Genomic DNA, 23,813 nt, shown 5'->3' on the forward strand with positions numbered 1-23,813 from the left:
AGTTTAGTGCAGGAAAATAGCGATTTATAATGGCCAGCTGAAAAGACTGTGAAAAGATTGAATGTTGGTGTCATTTAGACCCTCCATGAAGTAATATCACTTCTTGTCTGTGGCACCTTGGATGAACTTTGGGTAAAGTTTTTGCACTCTTCCACTCTTCCCCCCATTTCCAATAGCCAGCTCAAGCGTGGTTGGCATGGTTTATTCCCCTCATCACTGTCCCTCGCTGTCAGAAGCTGTAGTATTCCTTTGGAGGGATTACGGGTCTAACCGCACACACTAGTGTAGTCCCTGTTGCTGTCGAATGAATTACCAGCTCCCTAAACTCCTGAACCGACGGCTTTAATGCAATACTCAACACGGATGCTCCAGGCTGGAGGTTACCATGGAGACCGCTCGTATCCGAGTGCTGCTCTCGGGTCCAAATCTGGACCAGTAGGGGTTTGTGAAAAAAAGAATGGGGGAAAGATGGTTCCGTGTTGGTTTTGGAAGGATACCTGATCGGGTTTTTCTTAAATTTCATATTTATTTGAATTAGGGTTGTTAAGTTTAGGGTTAACAATTTAGTTCATGAGAGCAGGGAAAATTCCTTCTTGAGTTTTAAACAACTAGACAGTGCAGTTGGAGGAAAAATAAGATGTGCTTTTTAAAACTGAATGTATTTAAAATTGACGCACGTTTTTCAAAATCTGTCACTCACGGCGTAAGTAGCTGAGAATCAAAGAGAAGTGATGCAGCAGCGGAGTAATATCTTCATCAATTTCAATAACTCTAGTTGACTGTCAAAATAATATATTCAGTCAGGGGCTTTTCTGAGCAAAACATCGACATACACTATCAGTTATGAATCATTTGATTCATTTAATCAGCATATTATTTAATTAATCTGTTTTGTTTTTGATAATTGATTGACAGTCATACAGTACATGAACTACTGAGAACAGATGGAGCGAGAATGGATGTTTTAGGGGTAGTAAGTGATAATGAAATGCCTTTTTAAGAAATAAAGAAGTTAAAATGTTACATTTGTGATGGACAACAGTTAAGTTGTCCATGTCTCAAGAACAGATGGTGAAAATAGAAGAGACAAATCAACAACACCATCGTTAATTCGACAGACTGAAAAAAAAAACATATACCACAAGCTTTTATAACAGTTTGTAACATTTAACATTACAATTATCCAATTAAAAGTATGACAACTACTAAATAAACAGCTTACCACTGTGAAACATCCTGCGAAAATCGTGTTCGAACAGGTTCTAATCGATTCTCTTCATCTATGTTTTCCGAGTCTGATTCAGGCTCAAATTGATATGGTAATGTTTGACATTTTTACAATAAAATTCAGCGCATGCATCTCCAATTTATGCTAAGAGGCATGACCTTTCCGGGCAACGTGCGATAAGCAGATGTTATATTGCACACTGTAAACACAATCAAAGCTTCAAAAAAAAACATGAAGAATGGGACCTTTAAAGTAGGGTTTATAAGCGCTGACAGTGGTAACCAAGAAATCGCTATATCCATAAGCGCCACCTACTGTCAGAGAGTGAAAGTGCATTTTCATTCAGACCTTCTGCTGTTTTTGTTTTGTGCAGATATCTTATGTAGCATCATTTCACAAATCTAAAGTCACACCAATTTATGTTTGCTTTCAATCTTGAAATTATACCATCTAACTGAAATCAAAAACAAAAACTTGTCTTTGAGTGAGTAGTGTGAGTTGCATGTGAGTAGTGTGTACCGTCATTGTTTGGATCATGATTAAAATGCAGTGGTTGCCTATATTTTCGAATGGCTAGAGATTTTTTAAGGATGGTATCAGAATTGGCCAATTTGCTTGAAAAAAAAATTGTAACAGCCATGAAAAATCATGATCGGTGCATCCCTTCTTTCCTATCCAGCCGACTGCAGTTTGGAGTTTACTTCATTTATCCAAGTGGCACTCAGTGCAAGTCTCACTCTTCTCACACAGTTTTCCGCTGTTTAATCTCTCTCCACCGGGACACTCCAAGAATTATCAGCTCTTGCCACGGGTGGTCGGTGTCGACGTGCGCTGCTCTTATTGTGTCTGCGAGTGAGTGAAGCCCCCTTGTCTACAAAGACCCTCTCAAAGTGCTTCAAATTTAACAATAATACCAATTTTCCGTCTTTAGAAGTACTGCAAAAGAGCAAATGGGTCTTTATGAAGGCACTTAATGGATGTTTAGTGGTGAAAAGTAAACACATACTGACTGACTTTTTTCCACCTTTGACTTTTTAAGATTGAGTGCTGCAAAATACAAATAATTTTCTTCCATCTCTATTTCTGGATTTATCGGTTCCAAATTTATTTGGTAGGCAGTGAAAGGGAGGCTAAATGTACTAAATTATTGTCAGTTCACGTTTTGCTTTATGAACGCTGTCTCTGTGTGAATAACAATGTAAGATGGAGGGCCCCAGAGTGCAAAGAGGGGCCTTCGCATGGATTTTCAGTTTGATTATGTTCTCTTCTCAATTACGCTTTGTAGTGAAGCTGGTAATTAGAAAGGTATTATTCATGAGTGAGCTTACAAATGGCATGGCCAAAACATGCTGAAGGGACGCACACATGAAATCTTAGCTTCGATTGCATGCTAATCAGTTCAGCCCTTGCACACAAATACACTCAGACACCATCTTAAAGGAACAGTTCACCTAAAAAAATAAAAGAAACAATCTTTTTAATATATATTTGCATAATATTTTGGTAACGCTTCCTTTTATAGTACAGTACTTACAGTGTAAGTATTACCTAGAAAGTATTGGCTAATATAAGGTAACTACATGGAAGGTTTAGGGGTAGGTTCACAGCCCATTCTCACCCCCAAGGCGTCACTTAACTGATTGGGAAGCATTTGGACATGCTTCAATATCTGACGCTTTAGGCGGCCTTTAGCGTCAGTTAGATGACGCCCTAGGATCGCGTGTACCCTACCCCCACCCCACACCTAAACCTAACCGCGTCCTCTAACTGACGCTTTCCTTTAGCGTCAGTTAGATGACGCCCTAGGATCGCGTGTACCCTACCCCCACCCCACACCTAAACCTAACCGCGTCCTCTAACTGACGCTTTCCTTTAGCGTCAGTTAGATGACGCCGTAGGATCGCGTCATGTAAGTGACGCTAAAGGGTGCCTAAAACGTCAAATATTGAAGCATGGTCAAAGGTGACGCCTTGGGGTGAGAATGCGTTGAGGTTCAGGGTTAGTACTAGTTATTACCCAGTAATTGTAGTTACTAAAATAAGTACATAGTATTTACATGGGTGGGTAACTGGACCGTAAAAGGAAGCGTTACCAATATTTTTTATTTGCAAAGTATGTATATACAGTATATATATATATATATATATATACTTTGCAAATAAAAAATATTGTATATAATATATAAAATATATAATATATAAAATATATATATATATATATATATATCATTTTTGGTTGAACTATTCCTTATATCTCTAACAAAAATCCCAGATACAATTTTTTTTCTCCACACCTCATTATTTCTCACTCTCTTGCAAGTATACCCATCCGCTTTCAAAACCGTTTCTCTCACTCTCTGTCTATCCTTCCTGTTTCCCATCTGTCTCTGAAAGACTCTCATCCTATTCCCGTCGGCCTAATACACCGTATCTTGAGGCCTTCATAGAGACGTGCTTCTCTATAGTGTTTAACACTACCTTGTTTTATTATGCAGCCAGCGTCTGAGAAGGCTGTTCTTTTATTTGTTGTCAGTCCATTGGTGGGCGTCTGGACAGGAAACCAGATAGACTGTAAACCAAAAAGTAACAGGAGAAATGAATCATTTACCAGTCATTAAGATCATTATTATGATGGTGAACATAAGGCCATTTCCGAACTGCATGATGGGGATGCAATACAGTCTGAAGATATCATTGAGTAATGAGTGACCGGATGACCATGATAAAAGATGTATTTTCAATACAATGAAAGTGAAGATGACTAGTTGATGGTCTGTGGACTCAGACATACATTTATTCTCGTATAATCTCAACAGTTGCTCTTGATGCTTTCGTAAGAGCTCATGAGAGATGTAGCATTGTGTGAATAGATCATGAGTAAAGTATTATTTTGAGCTGAATCGTTTCAGTGCATCAGGAGATTGTTTTCACGAAAGATTAATTTCACAAAACCGTTATTTGGTTTCACTCATATATAGGGAAGAAAACACTCTTAACACACAATTACTTTGGTTTCATGCTTAAAATTGCTTAGTGTAGTTACTTTCTCTTAATTGTTTGTTTGATGTGTATCAAACTATCGAAAATGAAAAGTGTGCCTTTTGGTGAATTACTGTAGATTGAGTAACTGATTTGTGAAACGACAGCTTTAAAGTATCTCAATCTTTGTGTATAATGACCGTGTTTTTTAGCAGTATGGAAATCAAACTCAAAGAAAAGAGCTTGAGGAATTTCTATGTCTTCTCTCTCTTATGCACACACATATTGCTTGCCTTAGCTAGATGGCCCTCAGGCAAATGGCCTGGCCCTCAGTGTGTGTGTGATTCAACCTTATTTATAAAGAATATATTTATTTATATAACAGACTCTGAATGAGCAAGGAACATGGCCTAGCTTCCAAATGACTTATAATTAGTCTTTCCTTGATCCTTTGGCTGGTACCAAATCATCACGATGACATTTTCTTTTCCATTTTAATTTTTTTCCAGGCAATTAAACCAGCGCTCAGATCTCGAAACGACGCCGTTACTTTAACAGATCAATTGATTTCTGAAGGCATTTTTTTGCACGTTTTCATACAGAAAGACCTTTCTCGTACAGCCCCTCATCAGAGGAGTTGAAAGCTGTTGCTGTCAGGCTGATGATATTTGGGGATTTTAATTAGTCGGAGTGTCACTCAGATATCCTGCCACTTCAGTGAAGGTTGAAGTGTTGTTTTTCGACAGAACATGGCTGTTTTCCCAGTGAAAGCTGTTTTTTTTTTTATTGCTTAAAGTTATAATTTTTAGTTTTTTTTTTTTCCTTTAGTTGTTTAAGGGGAAAGATAAATCAGTGGAGTTTCTGAGTTTAGGGAATGCCTCATGCAGTGTTGCTTAGATATTTTCTAATTCTATTTAATTCTTTATTACAGTTCTTTGATAACTTATTAACCTGACTATGCTGTGGGTTTTTTTTTTTTTTTTTTTTTTTTTTTTCTGAGATCGGAGAGACCAAACATGGACTATAACAAACACTTGGCACTCCAACCATTCACACTTTATAGGGCTCAATTGAAGAGTTCTAGTAAAAAATGGCAATCAAACGCCCACTTTTTGTTGTTGTCATTGTTGAATACTCTGTTTATACTCTGAAATGTTTTGTCCAAATGCCAATTCAGGTTGACTTAAAATTACTGCTCTTACTTTATGGTTGCTAAGGTGTTATTTTGGGTTGCTAAGGTGTTTTCTAAATTGTTATACATGGTTCTAGTCCCACAGTGTATTTCAATGGGATTTTTCCTAGGGTAAATGTTTAGAAAAGTCTGTTGACTTAGAAAACTAAATCTGCAACAAGGTGATTGAGGTTGTATTCAGGTACAAATGAGGCAGGATAAATTATGCACCGGAGTTTAATATTTTAGGCGTGAATATTTTTCAGATCCCTAACCTTGTGTATCAGCCATACAAATAGTTGTGCTTTTAACAGCACCCCATAAACTGTCCTGAATAAATGATTTGCTGCAAGTGCACAAACTGTGTTGCATACAGACTGCTTCTGACAAGGATAAATGATTCAAGAAGATCGACTTAAAACAAGCGTGTAAATATTGAGCTGAGAAACGGCGTCCACACCAAGTGCCTGGCTAACAGTTGTGGGTAAGCAGTTTTTTTTTTCATCAACTCAGTTTAATGGTAGAAATTACAGAATTTTCTGCATTTTGATGTGACCTCCTGCTCACCAGAGGGTAAATATGGACGAAAAGAGCAGTTTTGTGTGAAATAACGGCCTAGTTGGGAGCTGGAATGTTAGTTGCGCAGAGTTATGAAATGATAAGAATGTTGGATTGCTTGTTCTTTATATTCATCCTGTAAAAGCACAAGTATTTTAAAAGCTTCCACTTAATCTGCAACAAATAACTCACGCTCAAAAAATGCTGGGTTGTTTTAACTTATCTTTGGGTCAAATATGGACAAACTCAGCCATTGGGTTAAATGTTTAAATTACATTTTTAACCCAACATTTGTGTTTGTCCATATTTGACCCAAATTTGGGTTAAAACAACCCAGCATTTTTTTAGAGTGCAGATTTGATATTTGTCTTTGCTAGTGTAGATTGTGAGGAAGAGCCGAATGACATGGCAAGACGCTCGACGTCTTAAATGAGCCTTTTGACGGAGCTGAGTGAAGCAGCAAATCGAATAAGAATTAATTGGCTAAGGAGTTATAGCCACCAATCACTGAGCATCTCATTAGCATATATGCACATTATTTGACCATTATTTGACCGAGCGGTTCTTTTATTCCTTTAAAGGAAATGGAAACATTGTGTGTGATTTTACAGTAGGTCGGTTGTTTTCAGGACTGAAATGTAGACAGATGTGAAGGTGGTGGTTTCAGTCTGTTTTTGTGTCCTGAAAGTGAACATACAGCTTATTCTCTCACATGTCAGTTTGAGCAGTGTTGTGTTTCAATTAGAGACAGCATGCTGTCAGCCACCAGCGGGTGAGGACCAAGACACAAATGTTTGCCTTCTTTCTGCTTATTTGTTACTTTGGGAAATGATTTATTGATTATAAGTCTTCATAGTTAGAAGTGTGTTTGTTGTTGTGGGAATTCATGTGCAATGTGAAATTAAACTTTTCCATTAAGGGCCAATTACTGCCTGCATTTGATTTTCTTGGATTTTTGCGTTTATTTATTAAGACATATCATTTCTAACCATATAAAACCATCAACCTCAATACAATTGGAATCAGATAATGAATCAAATAATGCATTACGTAAGATGATGAACTAAATGTGGAACTGTAAAATGAACTGTTAACTCATTTTAAATTATCATTATCTTTTTTTTTTTTTTTTTTTTTTGCTAGAGGTCACCAAAATTGGACAGTTGAAGACTGGAAAAATGTTGTCTGGTATGATGAGTCTCAATTTCTGTTGAGACATTCAGATGGTAGAGTCAGAATTTGGCGTAAACAGAATGAGAACATGGATCCATCATGCCTTGTTACCACTGTGCAGGCTGGTGGTGGTGGTGATGTAATGGTGTGGGCGATGTTTCAGTATTGTGAGGTCAAACACAGTATTAGTGTTCCTAATAATACTTTAGGTGAGTGTATTTTAGGGTTATTCCCTGTTCAACGTTTTTAAATAAATAAAAAAAAAAATAAAAAAAATATATATAGAGCCTCTTTGGAAATTCTTGTATTTCTGACCCTTGTGAGCAAGATTTCATGTGTCATGTATTGTCTGCCATGAACAAGATGTTTACCTCAGATTCATTAGGGAGTAGATTTCAGCCTTCAGATTCCTCTCGCTCTCCCTTGTTTTTTTATAGATATCATGTACTTGTATTACAAACAGCATATTGTTTAGAAAAGCGTGTCCTGTGTTGTGTGATTGTTTATGGGACACAGTTGGGTGCCAGGAGCGAGAGCTTTTGTTGTCTGCAGGTATTTAATGTTGCGCTGGCAGGGAAGGTTTTTCACAGCATCAAGACAGATAGCAGCATCTGACGTTCCCATAGCCTATGTGTGCAGGCACATCCCTGTTAAACTCCATATACGTGCATATCCACATGATATGTAAAGCAGTAGAAGTAGCTGTCAAGTAATGTGATCATGTCTTATGGATGCTTATGAGTGACGAAACGCAATACGATAACACCATAATGCATTTATTTACTAATAATTGTCATGAATTGGAAGTATTTTCTTTCCTATTGTGACATTTATCTGTGTGAAATGCCTTCTAGAACAAGAAAAATGAAGGGCGGGACTTGATTTTTGTCCATTCGGAATGAATTGGATCACTGGATCATTGTGGTTTGCGAAAGATCTCATGTGTGACCGGATGTCTCGCCAACCTGATCTACGGCAAAATAGAGCTAGCTTTGGTGATAATTAGCGAATATTTAATTACTTAAATAGACATTTCTTACTAGAAGTGGAAAACTTTGGTCAAAACATACATTTACATACATTTGCAGCCCATTCTCACCCCCAAGGCGTCACTTAACTGACATTTGGACATGCTTCAATATCTGACGCTTTAGGCGCCCTTTAGCGTCAGTTAGATGACGCCCTAGGATCGCGTGTACCCTACCCCCACCCCACACCTAAACCTAACCGCGTCCTCTAACTGACGCTTTCCTTTAGCGTCAGTGAGATGACGCCGTAGGATCGCGTCATGTAAGTGACGCTAAAGGGCGCCTAAAACGTCAAATATTGAAGCATGGTCAAAGGTGACGCGTTGGGGTGAGAATGCGTTGACATTTGGGAATATAAAAGGTAGCAACCGATCAGATGAAGGAATCTCAGGAGACAGGAAGTGCGGCTAGCATTATTGAGACGTGCCTTGATTACTTCCTATCCACCGTAGACAGCTTACGTAGCTTTCGGACGCAGCCAGTATGTTTTTTAAACATTGAATGAATGTTTCAGTGACTCACTCAATACACTTTCCGCCACCTATCGATGTAACCACTGACAAAAAATGTAAGTAGCTCTATAGTTTACAAAATTATATTATTATAAGTACCGTTCATTTTAAAAGGTGAAAATGTATTGAATCATTCTGGATTTCTTTTAACAATAGATCTTCCATGCCTCTTTCTCTCACTCGCTCGCTCACTCTTTGACTCGAATGGTGTTCAGTTTCATTCGATTTCCCCTTATCCTTGTCGGTCCAGCATCCCTCACTCAAAATGCTCAGAAACGTAAGGATTGCTGGAGGATGTAAAGTTCAGAAAGGTCTAGATAGAGGCTCATTAGGTTGATTCTCGGGTTAAGAGCTTTACTCGCTGTGCTGTAGGCGGCCAGCATTAGACAGACCTCACGTATCCTGGGCTCAGGGAATGCGAGTTCTCCCATTAAAAGCCCATCTGTGGGAATGGGGCTCCTAAATGCTCTGAAATGGCACACACTGAGGCAGAGAGCCTCAACGAGAGTGGCCTGTGCTCAAACCAGACTAATTTAATATAATGATCTCTTATCTGGCCTCTTTCTCCCTCTCTGTTTTTCCTCTCATTCTCTCTGTGTCTGTGTATTTATTCGCATCTGTTATCAGTCTTTCTCATTACTTTTGCTTTTCACCCTTGGATTGTCCTAGTTTTCTTCTTTTCATTCATTTTAATTTCAATTCAATTGCTCATTGTTCTGTTAACAATTGTTAGCATATCGACTGTGTACACTGTTGGCCCTCTTTACTTTTAGTCAAGTATGCTCACTCACAATTTTATTTTATTTTTAATTTATTTATTTGATTTTTTTTTAATCTAATGTCCAGTAGAGAGTATGTAAATGAAATCCCTCATTTCCATCAAGCTTGGGCCAGTTGTACTGTTAGAGGGGCCTTACTAACATTTAGACCTTATTGTTGTCACATCATTTTCTGCACTGCACTGCACTGCAGGCATAAATAAGCAAAATACCATGTTTATAATCATCCGACAATGTATTTGCATTTCCATTATATTTTTTACATTTGCATTACATATTCAGTATCAGTCACAGTAACTGTAGTTGAATTTCCATTAGGCTATTTTTACATTTGCATATATATATTCTGCATCAGTCACATTAACTGTATTCTACGATTTTTGTGGGTTTTTTTTATTTATTTATTTATTTATTTATTTTTTGCAAAAAGATCAGCAAATGAACCTCTAAACTGGCCCTTTTAGGGGGCTTTCCTCTCAGGGTGAATAAGAGGATGCATAATTGCTTTTTACCTGACATCTTTGCATGACATATGCAATGATTAATGATGCATCCATGGCCAGGATATAATTATAAAATATGACATGATTTTAAAAGTGATCTATAAAATCGACTATGCAATACACTTTAATTTATTTAGTTCTAATAAATTTATTAAGCCAATTTGGAGAGAGAGAGAGATATAATGTGACAATATGTCAGTCATCGTGTGATAAGGAAAATATGGCTAGGCCTCGACTACTTGTTCTGAGCAGGTGTTGTCAGTGAACAGGCTGTAAAACTGTTGGCTAAGTTACAGTTACAGACACTCATGAAAAAACTGATGCTAATTATCTGGGAAACGTTCTCTAACATCAGTCAAGTTGTCATTGTTTGAGTCAAGCAAGTTGTGAATTTGTTGTAACATTAAAACAGGAGATCTTGACTTACTCTGTGCTCAAAGTGACTCTCGATGCTCCAATGCTTTCCTCTGCATGTGGGTGAATGAAACTTTCGGAAGATGTTGTAGCAGAATCACGTGAACAATTCCAGGATATATATATATAAATAATATATAAACAATAAACTATGCACAAAGTAAAATGCATTTGAAAAGATATTGAAGGCCTAGACTATTTTTTTCTGTGACAGTAGGAAAGTGACAATCACTTGTTATTTCCAGTTTAAAATCATGTGGAGGAGCAAGGCCAAGTTTCAAATAGCAACATAAACCAGACATTTCCTCTGAAGCCATCTGATAGCTCAATGAGTCGTTAACCGTGACCTCATCTCTGTCCGCAGACAGCACTGCCAACATCATCGCCAGACGGAGGCGATTCCACAGACTGACCCAGGAACTGTACGAGCTCCCGGTGGTGGTGTGGGATGACGGGGAGCCCGTCCTGAGCAGCACCAGTACCCTCACACTCCGAGTGTGTTCCTGCCAGAGAGGCATCAGACTGAAGATCTGCCAGGGCGAAGCCTTCCTGTCGTCCGCAGGGCTCAGCACGGGCGCTCTGATAGCCATCCTGCTCTGTGTGCTCATTTTACTGGGTGAGTTCAACCTGGACATGATGCCTGAGAACAGTTATGCAAACATTTACTTCATTTTTTTTTTTTTATACATGATCAAAAGAATAAATAATGCAGATTTATCTTGCAATATTTGATGATATTTACCGGGGATAACTCTGCATGAGAATATTAGTGCTGTTGTTCATAGATAATGTATAACTGCATTCGTAGAGCTAACTTCTGGAATATAACACAGTTCTGAATATTAAGAAAATAATCTATGGCAGGGTTTCTAGTCTTGTGGATGTTTGGGGATGGTATTATTGCTTAATAATTGATTGACTTGTAAATAATAAATATTATATTTAAATAATAAATAAGTATGTTTATGTTTAAAATTGTAAATAATGTTTAATAAGTATTAAATTTATATTTAAAAAAATAGTATATAATGGATTAAACATCATATCTTTTTTTTATTATGTATTTATATTTAAATATTTTACCAATTATCTACCATATTATATTATTTTATATTATTAAACATAATTGACTATTTTTTTTTTATATTTACTTATTTATATCTAACATTATTAACATATTTATTATTCAATTGTTAAAAAGATTTTAATAAATTATGTAAGTTGTAAATAAAAATATAACATTAATTAATGTAATAGAATTGAATAATAAAGAATAATAAAGATGTATTAAGAATTTAAAAAAAAAATGTAATGTGTACCGGTATGTACAGTAGGTAGATCACATGGAGGCTGGTTTTCTTCAACTGCTGCTCATTTATCACCTTTCCAGTTTTAGTTTTCACTGCAGGATTCTGACATTTATTGTCCTAATTCCACATGATCCAGACCTGTTTAACTCTTGACTTTTCATCTTTCACCTTTTAAACCTGCGGATCAAAAGTAACGGGTGTACTTATAGGATTTCATGGGTCCCGGAACAGCAGGTGAAAGGTTGTGACTGCATCAAAATGTCACGAACAAAACATTGATGAATGCTGTAGTGTTCACAGCAGGGCAGATAGTGGGGGCCAGTGTGACTAAAGATTATATCAAAGCATGAATAAATGAATCATGATGACAATACAGTTATAATCCAGTGGATTAAATAGCTGTACAATAGTAGAATCTCTACAAACCAACATATATATATATATATATATATATATATATATATATATATATATATTAGGGGTGTAACGGTACATGTATTCGTATTGAACCGTTTCGGTTCGAGGCTTCCGGTTCGGTACGCATACAAACCGAAGATTGCTTGGACCATTTTTCCTGCCGGCAAAATTCGTGCTGACGCGGCCAACACAACGTTGCGCAACATCAAATGGCAAGCGTAATGAAAGCAGAACGAAACTGCGCTGCTCGTTATGTGCTTCACGGATCGTTTATCAGTTCGAACCAGCAACATCTGTGCAGCGCAAGCCGATCTCGATCAAGCAACACTGTTACCACACAGCGCTAAGAGATCTGGTAAAGAAAACATTTGAATTCGCCACTGAGGTAATAACATCGCTGCGAGATCTAGTGAGATGCATTCACATTTCCCTGTTATTAACCGTAGATCTCTATTAGATCAAACAGCGCTGTCAAGGAAACCAGGAGAAACATTGTGCCGTGAATGAACTAGTAATACTTTCGATTCGTCCACAGACCAGCAACATTCACCATGGATTTAATATAGTAACACTAACTGGAACCAGTTTGTCTGGAATGGTGAAATGCTTTCAAGTACTTCACACATCTTTTTCCAGCACTTCAAAATTCAAATATTATAATAAATATATATTTAAATGTTATTTTTAACGTGATGACCAAAACATTATTTGTTCATCCTTCAAAGATGAGCCCCATTTATAAACCTGAAAGTTTCAAGATCTAGGAAAACTCACACTTATTTAAAAATATTTTTTCTTTAAACAAATAGGAAATTTCTCTGGCATTTCTTTCTTTTTGCTGTATCGAAAACGTACCGAACCGTGACTTTAAAACCGAGGTACGTACCGAACCGTGATTTTTGTGTACCGTTACACCCCTAATATATATATATATATATATATATATATATATATATATATATATTTCTCAGTAGCCCAAAGAATGGATAGTGAGACTAAAGAAAGGTTAAAAAAGTGAAGCATATTTTACAGAATTGGTCCCGGTAAATGTCGAACAGATGTGAGGAAAACAGAAGGCAGTGAGAGACAGAGAGTGAGAGTGAGCTGCTGACAGGTTTGTTTTAAAGGTGCGAGTTGAAGAAAGTGAGCAGCATATGTAATAGGCTTCTCTCTCATCCTCATCTCTTTACTCCCTCTCTCCGGCCCTGGATGCATGGGTTAGGTCTCACCTCGCGGCTGTGATGCTGTCTCCTTTTCAAAAGCCAGAGAGATTTCCAGCACTCACCCTAGCAGCTGCCGGGGCTAAATATAGTTCTGAACGTCGTGCTACATTGTTCTGCACATCCCTGCTCAAACACGGCTCTGTTTGCTCCTGGTAAAATCCACTTGTTGATAAAATCTCCCTCTTTCCACTCCACAAATCTGTCTCTTAGATTTGCTGGCTTTAGCAGAGCTGATTACATCCAGGAAAGTGAGAGCTACTTGTTTGTTAGCAAACAGCACAATGGTGTGTGTTGCTGCCGTGGAAAATTCATACAACAGCGTCCGATATCTTTCTGTCGACTACCAGTATGACTGAACTGAACATTACTTGCATTCTTAGTTAAATCATGGTTAGTCGAATCATTGTTTAATTGATAGGATGGTAGATAAGTACCAGAGCTAAGAGATAATGTAATATATTACACTCACCTAAAGGATTATTAGGAACACCATACTAATACTGCGTTTGACCCCCTTTCGCCTTCAGAACTGCTTTAATTCTACATGGCATTGATTCAACAAGGTGCTGAAAGCATTCTTTAGAAATGTTGGCCCATATTGATAGGATAGCATCTGGCAGTTGATGGAGATTTGTGGGATGCATATCCAGGGCACGAAGCTCCCGTTCCACCACATCCCAAAGATGCTCTATTGGGTTGAGATCTGGTGACTTTGGGGGCCATTTTAGTCCAGTGAACTCATTGTCATGTTCAAGAAACCAATTAGAAATGATTCGAGCTTTGTGACATGGTCCATTATCCTGCTGGAATTAGCCATTAGAGGATGGGTACATGGTGGCCATAAAGGGATGGACATGATCAGAAACAATGCTCAGGTAGGTCGTGGCATTTAAACGATGCCCAATTGGCACTAAGGGGCCTAAAGTGTGCCAAGAAAACATTCCCCACACCATTACACCACCACCACCAGCCTGCACAGTGGGAACAAGGCATGATGGATCCACGTTCTCATTCTGTTTACGCCAAATTCTGACTCTACCATCTGAATGTCTCAACAGAAATCGAGACTCATCAGACCAGGCAACATTTTTCCAGTCTTCAAGTGTCCAATTTTGGTGAACTCTTGCAAATTGTAGCCTCGTTTTCCTATTTGTAGTGGAGATGAGTGGTACCCGGTGGGGTCTTCTGCTGTTGTAGCCCATCCGCCTCAAGGTTGTGAGTGTTGTGGCTTCACAAATGCTTTGGTGCATACCTCGGTTGTAACGAGTGGTTATTTCAGTCAAAGTTGCTCTTCTATCAGCTTGAATCAGTCGACCCATTCTCCTCTGACCTCTAGCATCAACAAGGCATTTTGGCCCACAGGACTGCCGCATACTGGATGTTTTTCCCTTTTCACAGCATTCTTTGTAAACCCTAGAAATGGTTTTGCGTGAAAATCCCAGTAACTGAGCAGATTGTGAAATACTCAGATGCCATGCTCAAAATGGCTTAAATCACTTTTTTTTCCCATTCTGACATTCAGTTTGGAGTTCAGGAGATTGTCTTGACCAGGACCACACCCCTAAATGCATTGAAGCAACTGTCATGTGATTGGTTGATTAGATAATTGCATTATTAAGAAATTGAACAGGTGTTCCTAATAATCCTTTAGGTGAGTGTATATATATATATATATATATATATATTTAAAATTGTATATTTAAAAAAATGCAATTTATATATATATAAAATAAAATGATGCACTTGTATATCTACATAAATCCTACATATATACATTTAAAATGATTTAGTTATTAAAATAGTAGTTGCTTTTTTAAAAAAAAAAAAATATATATATATATATATATATATATATATATATATATATATATATATATATGTATGTGTGTGTGTGTGTGTGTTTGTGGATTTTACCTTCTGTCTGATCCTTCTCTCTGTAGACTTAAACTTAAATATAAATTACAGAGAACTTGCATTTAATGTTGTACAGATATATTTCACATTTGTACAGACAGTGTTTTTAAGTTCCTTCATAAACCTTTAGTCGTGTCAGCTAATAGCGTGTATCAGTGAAGTGAAAGCTAATCGAGACTAATGTGTGATATTGACTTGCTGTTCATTTATCGTGGCTCTCTTCATTCTAATGGGATCTGAAAGAATCATCACTCATCCGCTGTGATCTCTGGCCGCTGATGTGTTTGCTTGTTCATGCATTGACAATGCTTCACACCTGCTTTTCCCTTATCCCAGCAATATCGCACGTCTCCTGCTGCGGGACGCATTTGCTGTAATGGTAATGACGGAGCGTTTCCGGGAGAAATTATTCAGTGTTAATAACATTGATGAATCCTTTTTATTTATTTATTGTTTCAGTTTTCCGGTACTTGACATGAATATTGTATGCACCTTCAAATTCCAAGCAAAGTTTCCCAGAGCTCCCGATGATGTTTAATAAACACAATGCAATTATCTTCCATTCCTGTTGATTTTGTTGTAATATCAGGCTTTTCTCATTAATTTTCATCATATTGCTCTTTATTTTTCAGAACTGTTTATATAATGAGAAGCATCATGTTTATGAATATATGAACATTAAGTTGGCTATTCTTCTTGCTCCTCACAGCCATCGTGATTCTGTTCATTACGTTGCGGCGAAGCAAAAAAGAGCCGTTGATCATCTCGGAGGAGGACATCCGTGAGAACGTCGTGACGTATGATGACGAAGGAGGCGGGGAGGAAGACACCGAGGCTTTTGACATCATCGCTCTCCGTAACCCAGCCGCCGCGGAGGAACTCAAGTTCCGTCGGGACGTCCGGCCCGAGTGCATCCGGCCGTGGTCATCACGGAGACCGGCCCGCGGCCGTCTCAGCCCCTCGTCCCTGGACATAGAGGAGCAAATGGACGTCGGCGAGTTCATCAAACAGAGAGTGGACGAGGCGGATCAGGACACTAGCGTCCCGCCATATGATTCTTTACAGACCTACGCCTATGAGGGTCAGGGGTCACCAGCAGGCTCTGTCAGCTCGCTCGGGTCAGCCGGAGCACATTCCGAACTGGACTACAAAGCTCTGGAGGACTGGGGTCCAAAGTTTGAAAAAATAGCAGAACTTTACATAGAGGAGATTGAAACGGCGTCCGAGTCCACTGAAAAGGCAGAGTCGGAGAAGCAGACATAAGTATTTGTCAATGTCGGAGAAAACTGTGAACAAATAACAGTGAAAAAAAAAAATTTGAAGTCCTGCTCTTTTTCGACATCCGCCGTCATGGTTTCATCAATACAGCGAGGCGCTCTCGGACTGTGGCGCTGCCGGGACTCCACAGCTTAATGTCGGACCGGCTGCCTTTTTTCTCTCATTTCTTTTGGATGTCCGGAGCTCTGAATCCCAACAAGACAAGAAGGGTTTTGAAAAGAAAATCAAGCAAAAAAAAAAAAAAAAAAAAAAAATGGAAATAAGGAAACTATTTTAACTGGTGTATATTTTTTATTGCTCAATAAAGTCCTGAATTCCTGACACATACATATACATGAAGTTATCCTTCACTTTTATCTATCTATATATCTATCTATCTATCTATCTATCTATCTATCTATCTATCTATCTATCTATCTATCTATCTATCTATCTATCTATCTATCTATCTATCTATCTATCTATCTATCTATCTATCATCTATCTATCTATCTATATCCGTGTTTCTGTCTGTCTTATCTGTGTATTGGTAAAAAAAAAATATATATATATATATATATATTTTTTTTTTTTTTTTTATTCATGATTCTTGTTGGTGCCTTAGATATAGCCTATACAACACAAATATATATATATATATATATATATATATATATATATATATATATATATACTGTATATACATTCAAAAACATTCAAAATAAAATGTCTCGCCATGGGCTGTGTTTAGTTCATCAAAAATACAGTAAAAACAGTAATTTTGTATATATAAATTAAATAAAATTTTAAATAATTGCTTTCTAATTTAATATATTTAGATTCCTGTGATGCAAAGCTGAATTTTCAGCATCATTTCTCCAGTCTTCAGTGTCACATGATCCTTCAGAAATCATTCTAATATGATGAATTGTTGATCAAGAAACATTTCTGATTATTATCAATAATGAAAACCGTTTTTGCTGCTTAACATTTTTTGTGGAAACCATAAATGTTATGGTAATAAATGTTATGTTATAAATGAAAATAAGCACTGTTCATTGAACTTTCCGGTGAACCCTGAAAAAAATATTACATTTACACAAAAATCAAAACTGTTTTAAACCTTGATAATAATGATAATAATGATAAATGTTACTTGAGTAGCAAATCAGCACATTAGAGTGATTTCTGAAGGGTGACACTGAAGAGTGGAGTAATGATGCTGAAAATTCAGCTTTGATCAGAGAAATAAATTACATTTAAAAAATCTATTCAAATAGGAAACAGTTATTTTAACTTGTAATAATATTTCACATTATCACAGTTTTTACTGTATTTTTGATAAAATAAATGCAGCCTTGATGAGCAGAAGACACTTCTTTCAAAAACATAAAAACAAAAGGATGTTTCCAAACTTATAACAGGTGTTTTGGTAATTGCTGTTTTTTAGGTACTTTCCAACTTTTCAATGGCGTTTTATCTGATATTTAAATTAGTATAAAGATTCAAAGTTTCTAATATGTTTTTAAGCAAGTTACTGAGTGAATTACCTACACACACTATATTTCCCACTGGTATATATCAGACTGACACATTGAATGTAACTTTAGGCTTTTCTACTCCACTGCATCATTCAATTTTATTGTGAAAGTGGTGCTGAAAAACTTAGGTCTGCCTAAAAGCATTTACATTATTGTGCATAAACATTTCCATAATTGCTCACTTTATAGTATACAGGCTCTTTCTGAAAACCGCAGTATTTTCAGACATCTGCCTTCCCTAGATGTGACGGATTGCTAAGCTACGGTAACATGTCACTAATACACATATAAATGCTTATCAAGCAAGTTAAAAATCCATTTTAAATTCAGTCAAGCTATTTATAACAATTTGCATGTACTGAATGATACACTAGTATATTATAATAATGTGTCTTGTCTAATCAGCCATCTTTGATTTCCTTCCCTAAAAGAAGCAGCCGAATGACCCGGCCGTACCCTTCGTACCAGCGTCTCTTCTGGTGTGTGTCCCATTGGCAACTCACTCTGCTTTGGATTCCATTATATAAAGTCAGTTCTGCTTCTTGACTGTGATTACAGAACCCTGTTCATTTTTTATGAGTGTGGGACTCCCATTGAACACTTAAGAAGACAGACACTCTGTTTTCCACTTTCTCAGTCACTATCCACATTCCCCAGGTTCCTAGTTTATAGTGACTACATGAATGAAGTGAGAAGGTTATGAATATTTCACTATTTCTGCATGTGTCAGAGAGAGTGTGTGTGTGTTTGTTGAGCTTTTGAATTATGCTGGTGGCTAGCTTGGGCTCTCTTTCCAGGATATTGTAAAGATTGTAAGAATACAATAGAATATAATGTGTGTGTGTGTGTTTATATTTTGTAAATGTCTTTTTTATGTCTGTTTTATGCAGAAAAAAGGAACGTTTGGATACAGGTTTGGAATAACACAAGGGTGAGTACATGATGACAGAATTATAATTTTTGGGTGGACTTGGACTATCTCTTTAAATTGATACTAAATGTATGAGTGAACGTGTGTATGTTTTTTTTTAATCTGCTCTGAAGCTTAAAAAAATAACTTTTTAACTTTTTTCACTTAATCACTTTTTAACTTTTACTAATTCATTGGTAAAGGTCCTGCGGTATGACAAATGGTTTTTAAAGTAAAAATATATAATTGTCTTCATATATATATATATATATATATATTGTTTTTGAATGAAGTCTCGTATGCCCACCAAAGCTACATTTATTTGATTAAAATACACTAAAGACTGTAACATTATGAAATATTATTGCGATTTAAATGAGCCAGTTTCTATTTAATATATTTAATCTATATAAAATTTAGTTTATTCATGACAAAACTGGATTTTCAGCATCATTACTGCTATGAATATTTGTGTGGAAACAGAAGATCAACAACATTTATTTGAAATAGAAATATTGTATGACATTACAAATGTTTTTGTTACTTTTTTGATCATTTTAAACAAACCATGCAGAATACAATTAATGTATTTATTAAGAAAGTATTTTGAACAGTAGTGTACACTAGAAGACCGCATATCAAAAATAAGCAATAACCATGGGCTGCTTTACCATATGCTTCATATTCATTTAAAAATCTGTAGACATATATGTATGTGTCTACCAAACGAATTGCAACCATTTAAACCTGAAACTTTAGATTTAAGGGTTCTATGTCATGAAAAATGTCAATTCAGTCAAGTGTGTCCAAGTTTTTGACTGGTAGTGTACTATTAAGTCATAGTAAGTAAATATAAATAAAAGTGTGCATAAATATCATATGCACTTAGAATATTTTAAGAATCGTTATATTCGCTGTGAATCATGTAGGTGGTGAAGTGTGTGATGCAGTGTTGTGTATCTTTACATGAGGGAGAAGGGGGAGATGTGTGTGTGTGTGTGTGTGTGTGTGTGTGTGTGTGTGTGTGTGTGTGTGTGTGTGTGTGTGTGTGTGTGTGTGTGTGTGTGTGTGTGTGTGTGTGTGTGGTGATCCTGACAGGCTGTGCTTTCTGCTTGAGTAGATCTGCTGAGTGTCACGCTTTCCTCTTTCTGTACCCTGGTTTGTTCTCTTTATCATTTCCCGGTAAGAAACCAAGACATTTTCGTTTGGTAATCACCTCTGAGATTTCTTGTTAACACGACTGAATGAAAGTTTGTATCGCTGTTTCAAATGTGGGTTTGACTTCAACAACTGTTATTACTGTACTCCGGGTTGCCAGAGCTCGACAGGAACTTCTGGAGTCAGCAAAATGGTAATTTGTTAAAAATGAGGCTCTGTTTCAAGCAGCGAGCAGGACTACACATGTGTCATGTTATTTCTCAAGGAAACAGGGTGTTTCTCAAAAGCTGTGAACTACGTCTAGACACTCTAGATCGTTTTTTTTTTTTTTTTTTTTTTTTTTCAAAGTTTGGGGTCAGGAAAAAAAAAATGTTAAGGTAATTTAATACTTTTATTCAAGATTTTGATTTACAAAAACATTTTAAATGCCTTTTATTCCTGTGATGGAAAAGCTGAATTTCAAGCAGAGATACTGTATTAGTAAAAAGTTTAAAAGAATAGTATATATTATAAGCAGAATACATACTATATTTGTTCAACCCATTATTTCCATAAGCAGAAAACGTCCAAACGCTGCCATTAGCCTGATAAATAACATCCATCCAGCAGTTTTAGTTGCAGCTAATGTGTGTGTTCTGTGATTACTTGAGTATCACTGTGCAGATTACCTTCAGCATCGGTTTTGCGCAGGTGGATTTCAATGCAAAAAAAAAAAAAAAAAAACATTGCTTTTCCACAGAGAAAAGAGTCGTTTACTATAATTACAGAACTGAAATTTATAATAATTTAGCTAGTTACAGTAATAGTTACTCAAAAACAAACATTTGGTTCCTTGCGCGAAGCAATCCCATGCATAAAGACTTAAAGCTCATCTTTTTGGAGTTTGCTAGTTCTATGAACTAGAAGTTGTTTCCGCCACAGGATAACAAATAAAAAGGTGGTAACACTTTATAATAACTGCACACTATTAATCATTAGTTAAGCATGAGTAAACAGTTAATTCATCATTTATAAAACATTAATAGACATTAATATACAGTTTATAAATATAGCTATACATGCTTTTTTCTTGATTTATAAGCATATCTATAATGCGTTTAATGATTGTATTTTCATACTTTGTTAATGATCAATTAATAATTTCTAAATGAAGTATAGCATTATTTACAAACCAGTTGTTTAAGAGTTGTCAGTCATTCATAAGTTCACTTAGAAAGTGTAAGTAAATGTAGTAAATACAGGTAGTTATAAAGCATTTAGTAGTGGTCAGTTAACTATTTTTGTGAGCTAATCTAAAGTGAGGACTATTCATGCTTTGTAAAGCATTTATAAAGGCGATTTAAAGACTCATCAATCTTCTAAACAGTAAAATGTAACAAACACAACGCAGTGATACAGAACATAGAAATATTTAACAGCCTTTAAAAATGCTTTACAAGGCGTGAATAGTCCTCACTTTAGATGAGCTCACGAACATAGTTAACTGACCACTACTAAATGCTTTATAACTACCCAAATTAATCCTTAATTACAGCATTAATAAATGTTAATAAAGCATTTATTAACACATTAAGTAACCATCACTATATGTCTGAATAATAAGATGTGTGAATGTACATTTAAATACTTTATTAATCATTTACTTACTCGCTCTAAGTAATCGTATGAACCACTGAAAACTCTTAAATAACTGGTTCATAAAAAATGCAATTCTTCGTTTAGAAATGATAAATTGATCATTAATAAAGGATGAAAATACAATTATTAAACAAATTATAGATATGCTTTTAAATCAAGAAGAAAGCATTTATAGCTGTATTTATGAACTGCTTATTAATGTCTATTAATGCTTTATGAATGATGAATTAATGGTTTACCCATGCTTAACTAATGATTATTAGCGTGTAGTTATTATAAAGTGTTACCAAAAAGGTCATTGCGACTCTTTATCTCACAATTCTGACTTTTAACTCGCAATTGCAACTTTACACCACGCAATTCTGATATCTCGCAATTCTGAGAAAAAAAAGTAAATTGTGAAATATAAACTGACAATTCTGAGATAAAAATTTGCAATTATTTAAAAAAAAAATTCTTCAGCATTGTTCAACATTACTTTTCACAAATATAACATTTTGCAGCTCCTCTCTTCCCAGTCTGGCAGTAACGCTCTGTTTAGTTCCTGTTTCTCTGAAGCCCCTCCTTGTTGTGATTGGTCAATTTCGGAAATGTCACCCCACTTATCATAACACATAGGTTATGTCAAGACCGCAGCCATAACACAATTGAGGACAACACAACACAACTCGTTCCATAACGGATTTATTACAAAAAGAATATAAATACAATAGTAGAAGGAAAATGAATTAATGAGCACACAGATCCCCTGTATCAACACAACTACACTTTAAAAATCGCTGGGTTGTTTCAACCCAAATTTGGGTCAAATATTGACAAACCCAAATGTTGGGTTAAAAATGTAATTAAAAAATTACAGTTGAAAGTTGTTAAATTACATTTTTAACCCAACATTTGGGTTTGTCCATATTTGACCCAAATTTTGGTTAAAACAACCCAGCATTGTTTAGGGAGTAATTATTTAAATGAGGAATATTGTGAAGTGAATTCGGTCCCCAAAGAAAACTCAAGACTACATGAGGCGTTTCAGGGAGTTCAGTCAATGCTTACTGTGCTTATCTCCCTTTGGAGAGAGGGCTGTTTTCAGAAACATTAACGCAAATTAAAGGTAAATTAAAGCATAATAGATCCTCTTTAATACCCCATTCCATTATAAAGAACCGTTTTGTGCAATGTAAAGGTTCCAAGGATGTTGAAGGTTCCCATCAATGCCAATAAAGAACCTTTATTTCTTGCAGACGTTTTATTTCCTTTAAGCAATGATTATATTAAAAGCAGCACGTTCAAACCTTCTTTTCTTTCTTTCAGCGTTCCGTTGAATGTCACGAAAGACGCTGTTTGTGAATTTGATATTCCAGAGGCATGCGCTCTGCCCTCAGTGCTGCATTCAAGACATCGGGAGTCATGCTGTGCGGGCGTGGAAATTGGGATTAGATCTGTTGGCCTCAAAAGGGCGAGCTTTCTGAAGCACACTGCCTCTACCTTTCAACAGAAATGTTACCTTTTAAGTTTGATTTCTGTTTCAAACCGGGGAAGGGAGGAAGTTATTAAAGTCATTTTTTGTAGGAGCTCACACACAAACACGCATATATAAAGCAAGTAAGCTGGGAGAAAAGGTTAGAGATTATAGATATTACGTGTTGAGAAGCCGAATCATAGGGGTGTTCACTCAGACCAAAGGGCCACTGCGAGCGGCATAGGGAGGAGGAGGTATTGATCCAAACATCCCTTCATGGGATTTGGACAGGGATGTTTACCCACCGGTCTCTCTGCAAAACTTGAGCACTACACCGATAAGCGCAGTGAAGAGTTGATGCCCTGGCATTTCTAGAACACTACATTCACCGAGAATAAAGCACATCAGATATATCAAATTAGCAGATTCATACATAGTGTAGCCTATATTGATAGCCTATGATATTATTTGATATGATATTTATCACTAAATACAGTGGTTTACGCAACACTATCTCACGACCAATTCGTACGAATTCGACGCATGATTAAAAAGTGGCTAATTCGTACGACCTCACTCGTACTAATTCGTACGATTTGTCTAAACCCACGTGATGGTTAGGTTTAGAGGCGGGGTCAGGGGTAG

At 36.5% G+C, this 23,813-nt stretch overlaps 1 protein-coding gene across 4 annotated transcripts in view; it reads left to right on the forward strand.

Moving 5' to 3' along the window:
- LOC120474747 (cadherin-18) overlaps window positions 1-16,809 on the forward strand; it is a 218,080-nt gene extending 201,271 nt beyond the window's left edge. For all 4 annotated transcript variants that reach the window (XM_039665305.2, XM_089122348.1, XM_039665304.2 and 1 more), the window contains 2 exons: window positions 10,709-10,960; window positions 15,918-16,809. In XM_039665305.2, the coding sequence (XP_039521239.2) occupies window positions 10,709-10,960; window positions 15,918-16,471 (806 nt within the window). In that variant the 3' untranslated portion in view covers window positions 16,472-16,809. The remainder of the gene's footprint in view (window positions 1-10,708; window positions 10,961-15,917) is intronic.
- The last annotated feature ends 7,004 nt before the right edge of the window (window positions 16,810-23,813 follow it).

Source organism: Pimephales promelas, chromosome 17, assembly GCF_988280905.1.
Source record: "Pimephales promelas chromosome 17, fPimPro1.hap1.1, whole genome shotgun sequence".
In the NCBI taxonomy this organism is placed as follows: Eukaryota; Metazoa; Chordata; class Actinopteri; order Cypriniformes; family Leuciscidae; genus Pimephales; species Pimephales promelas.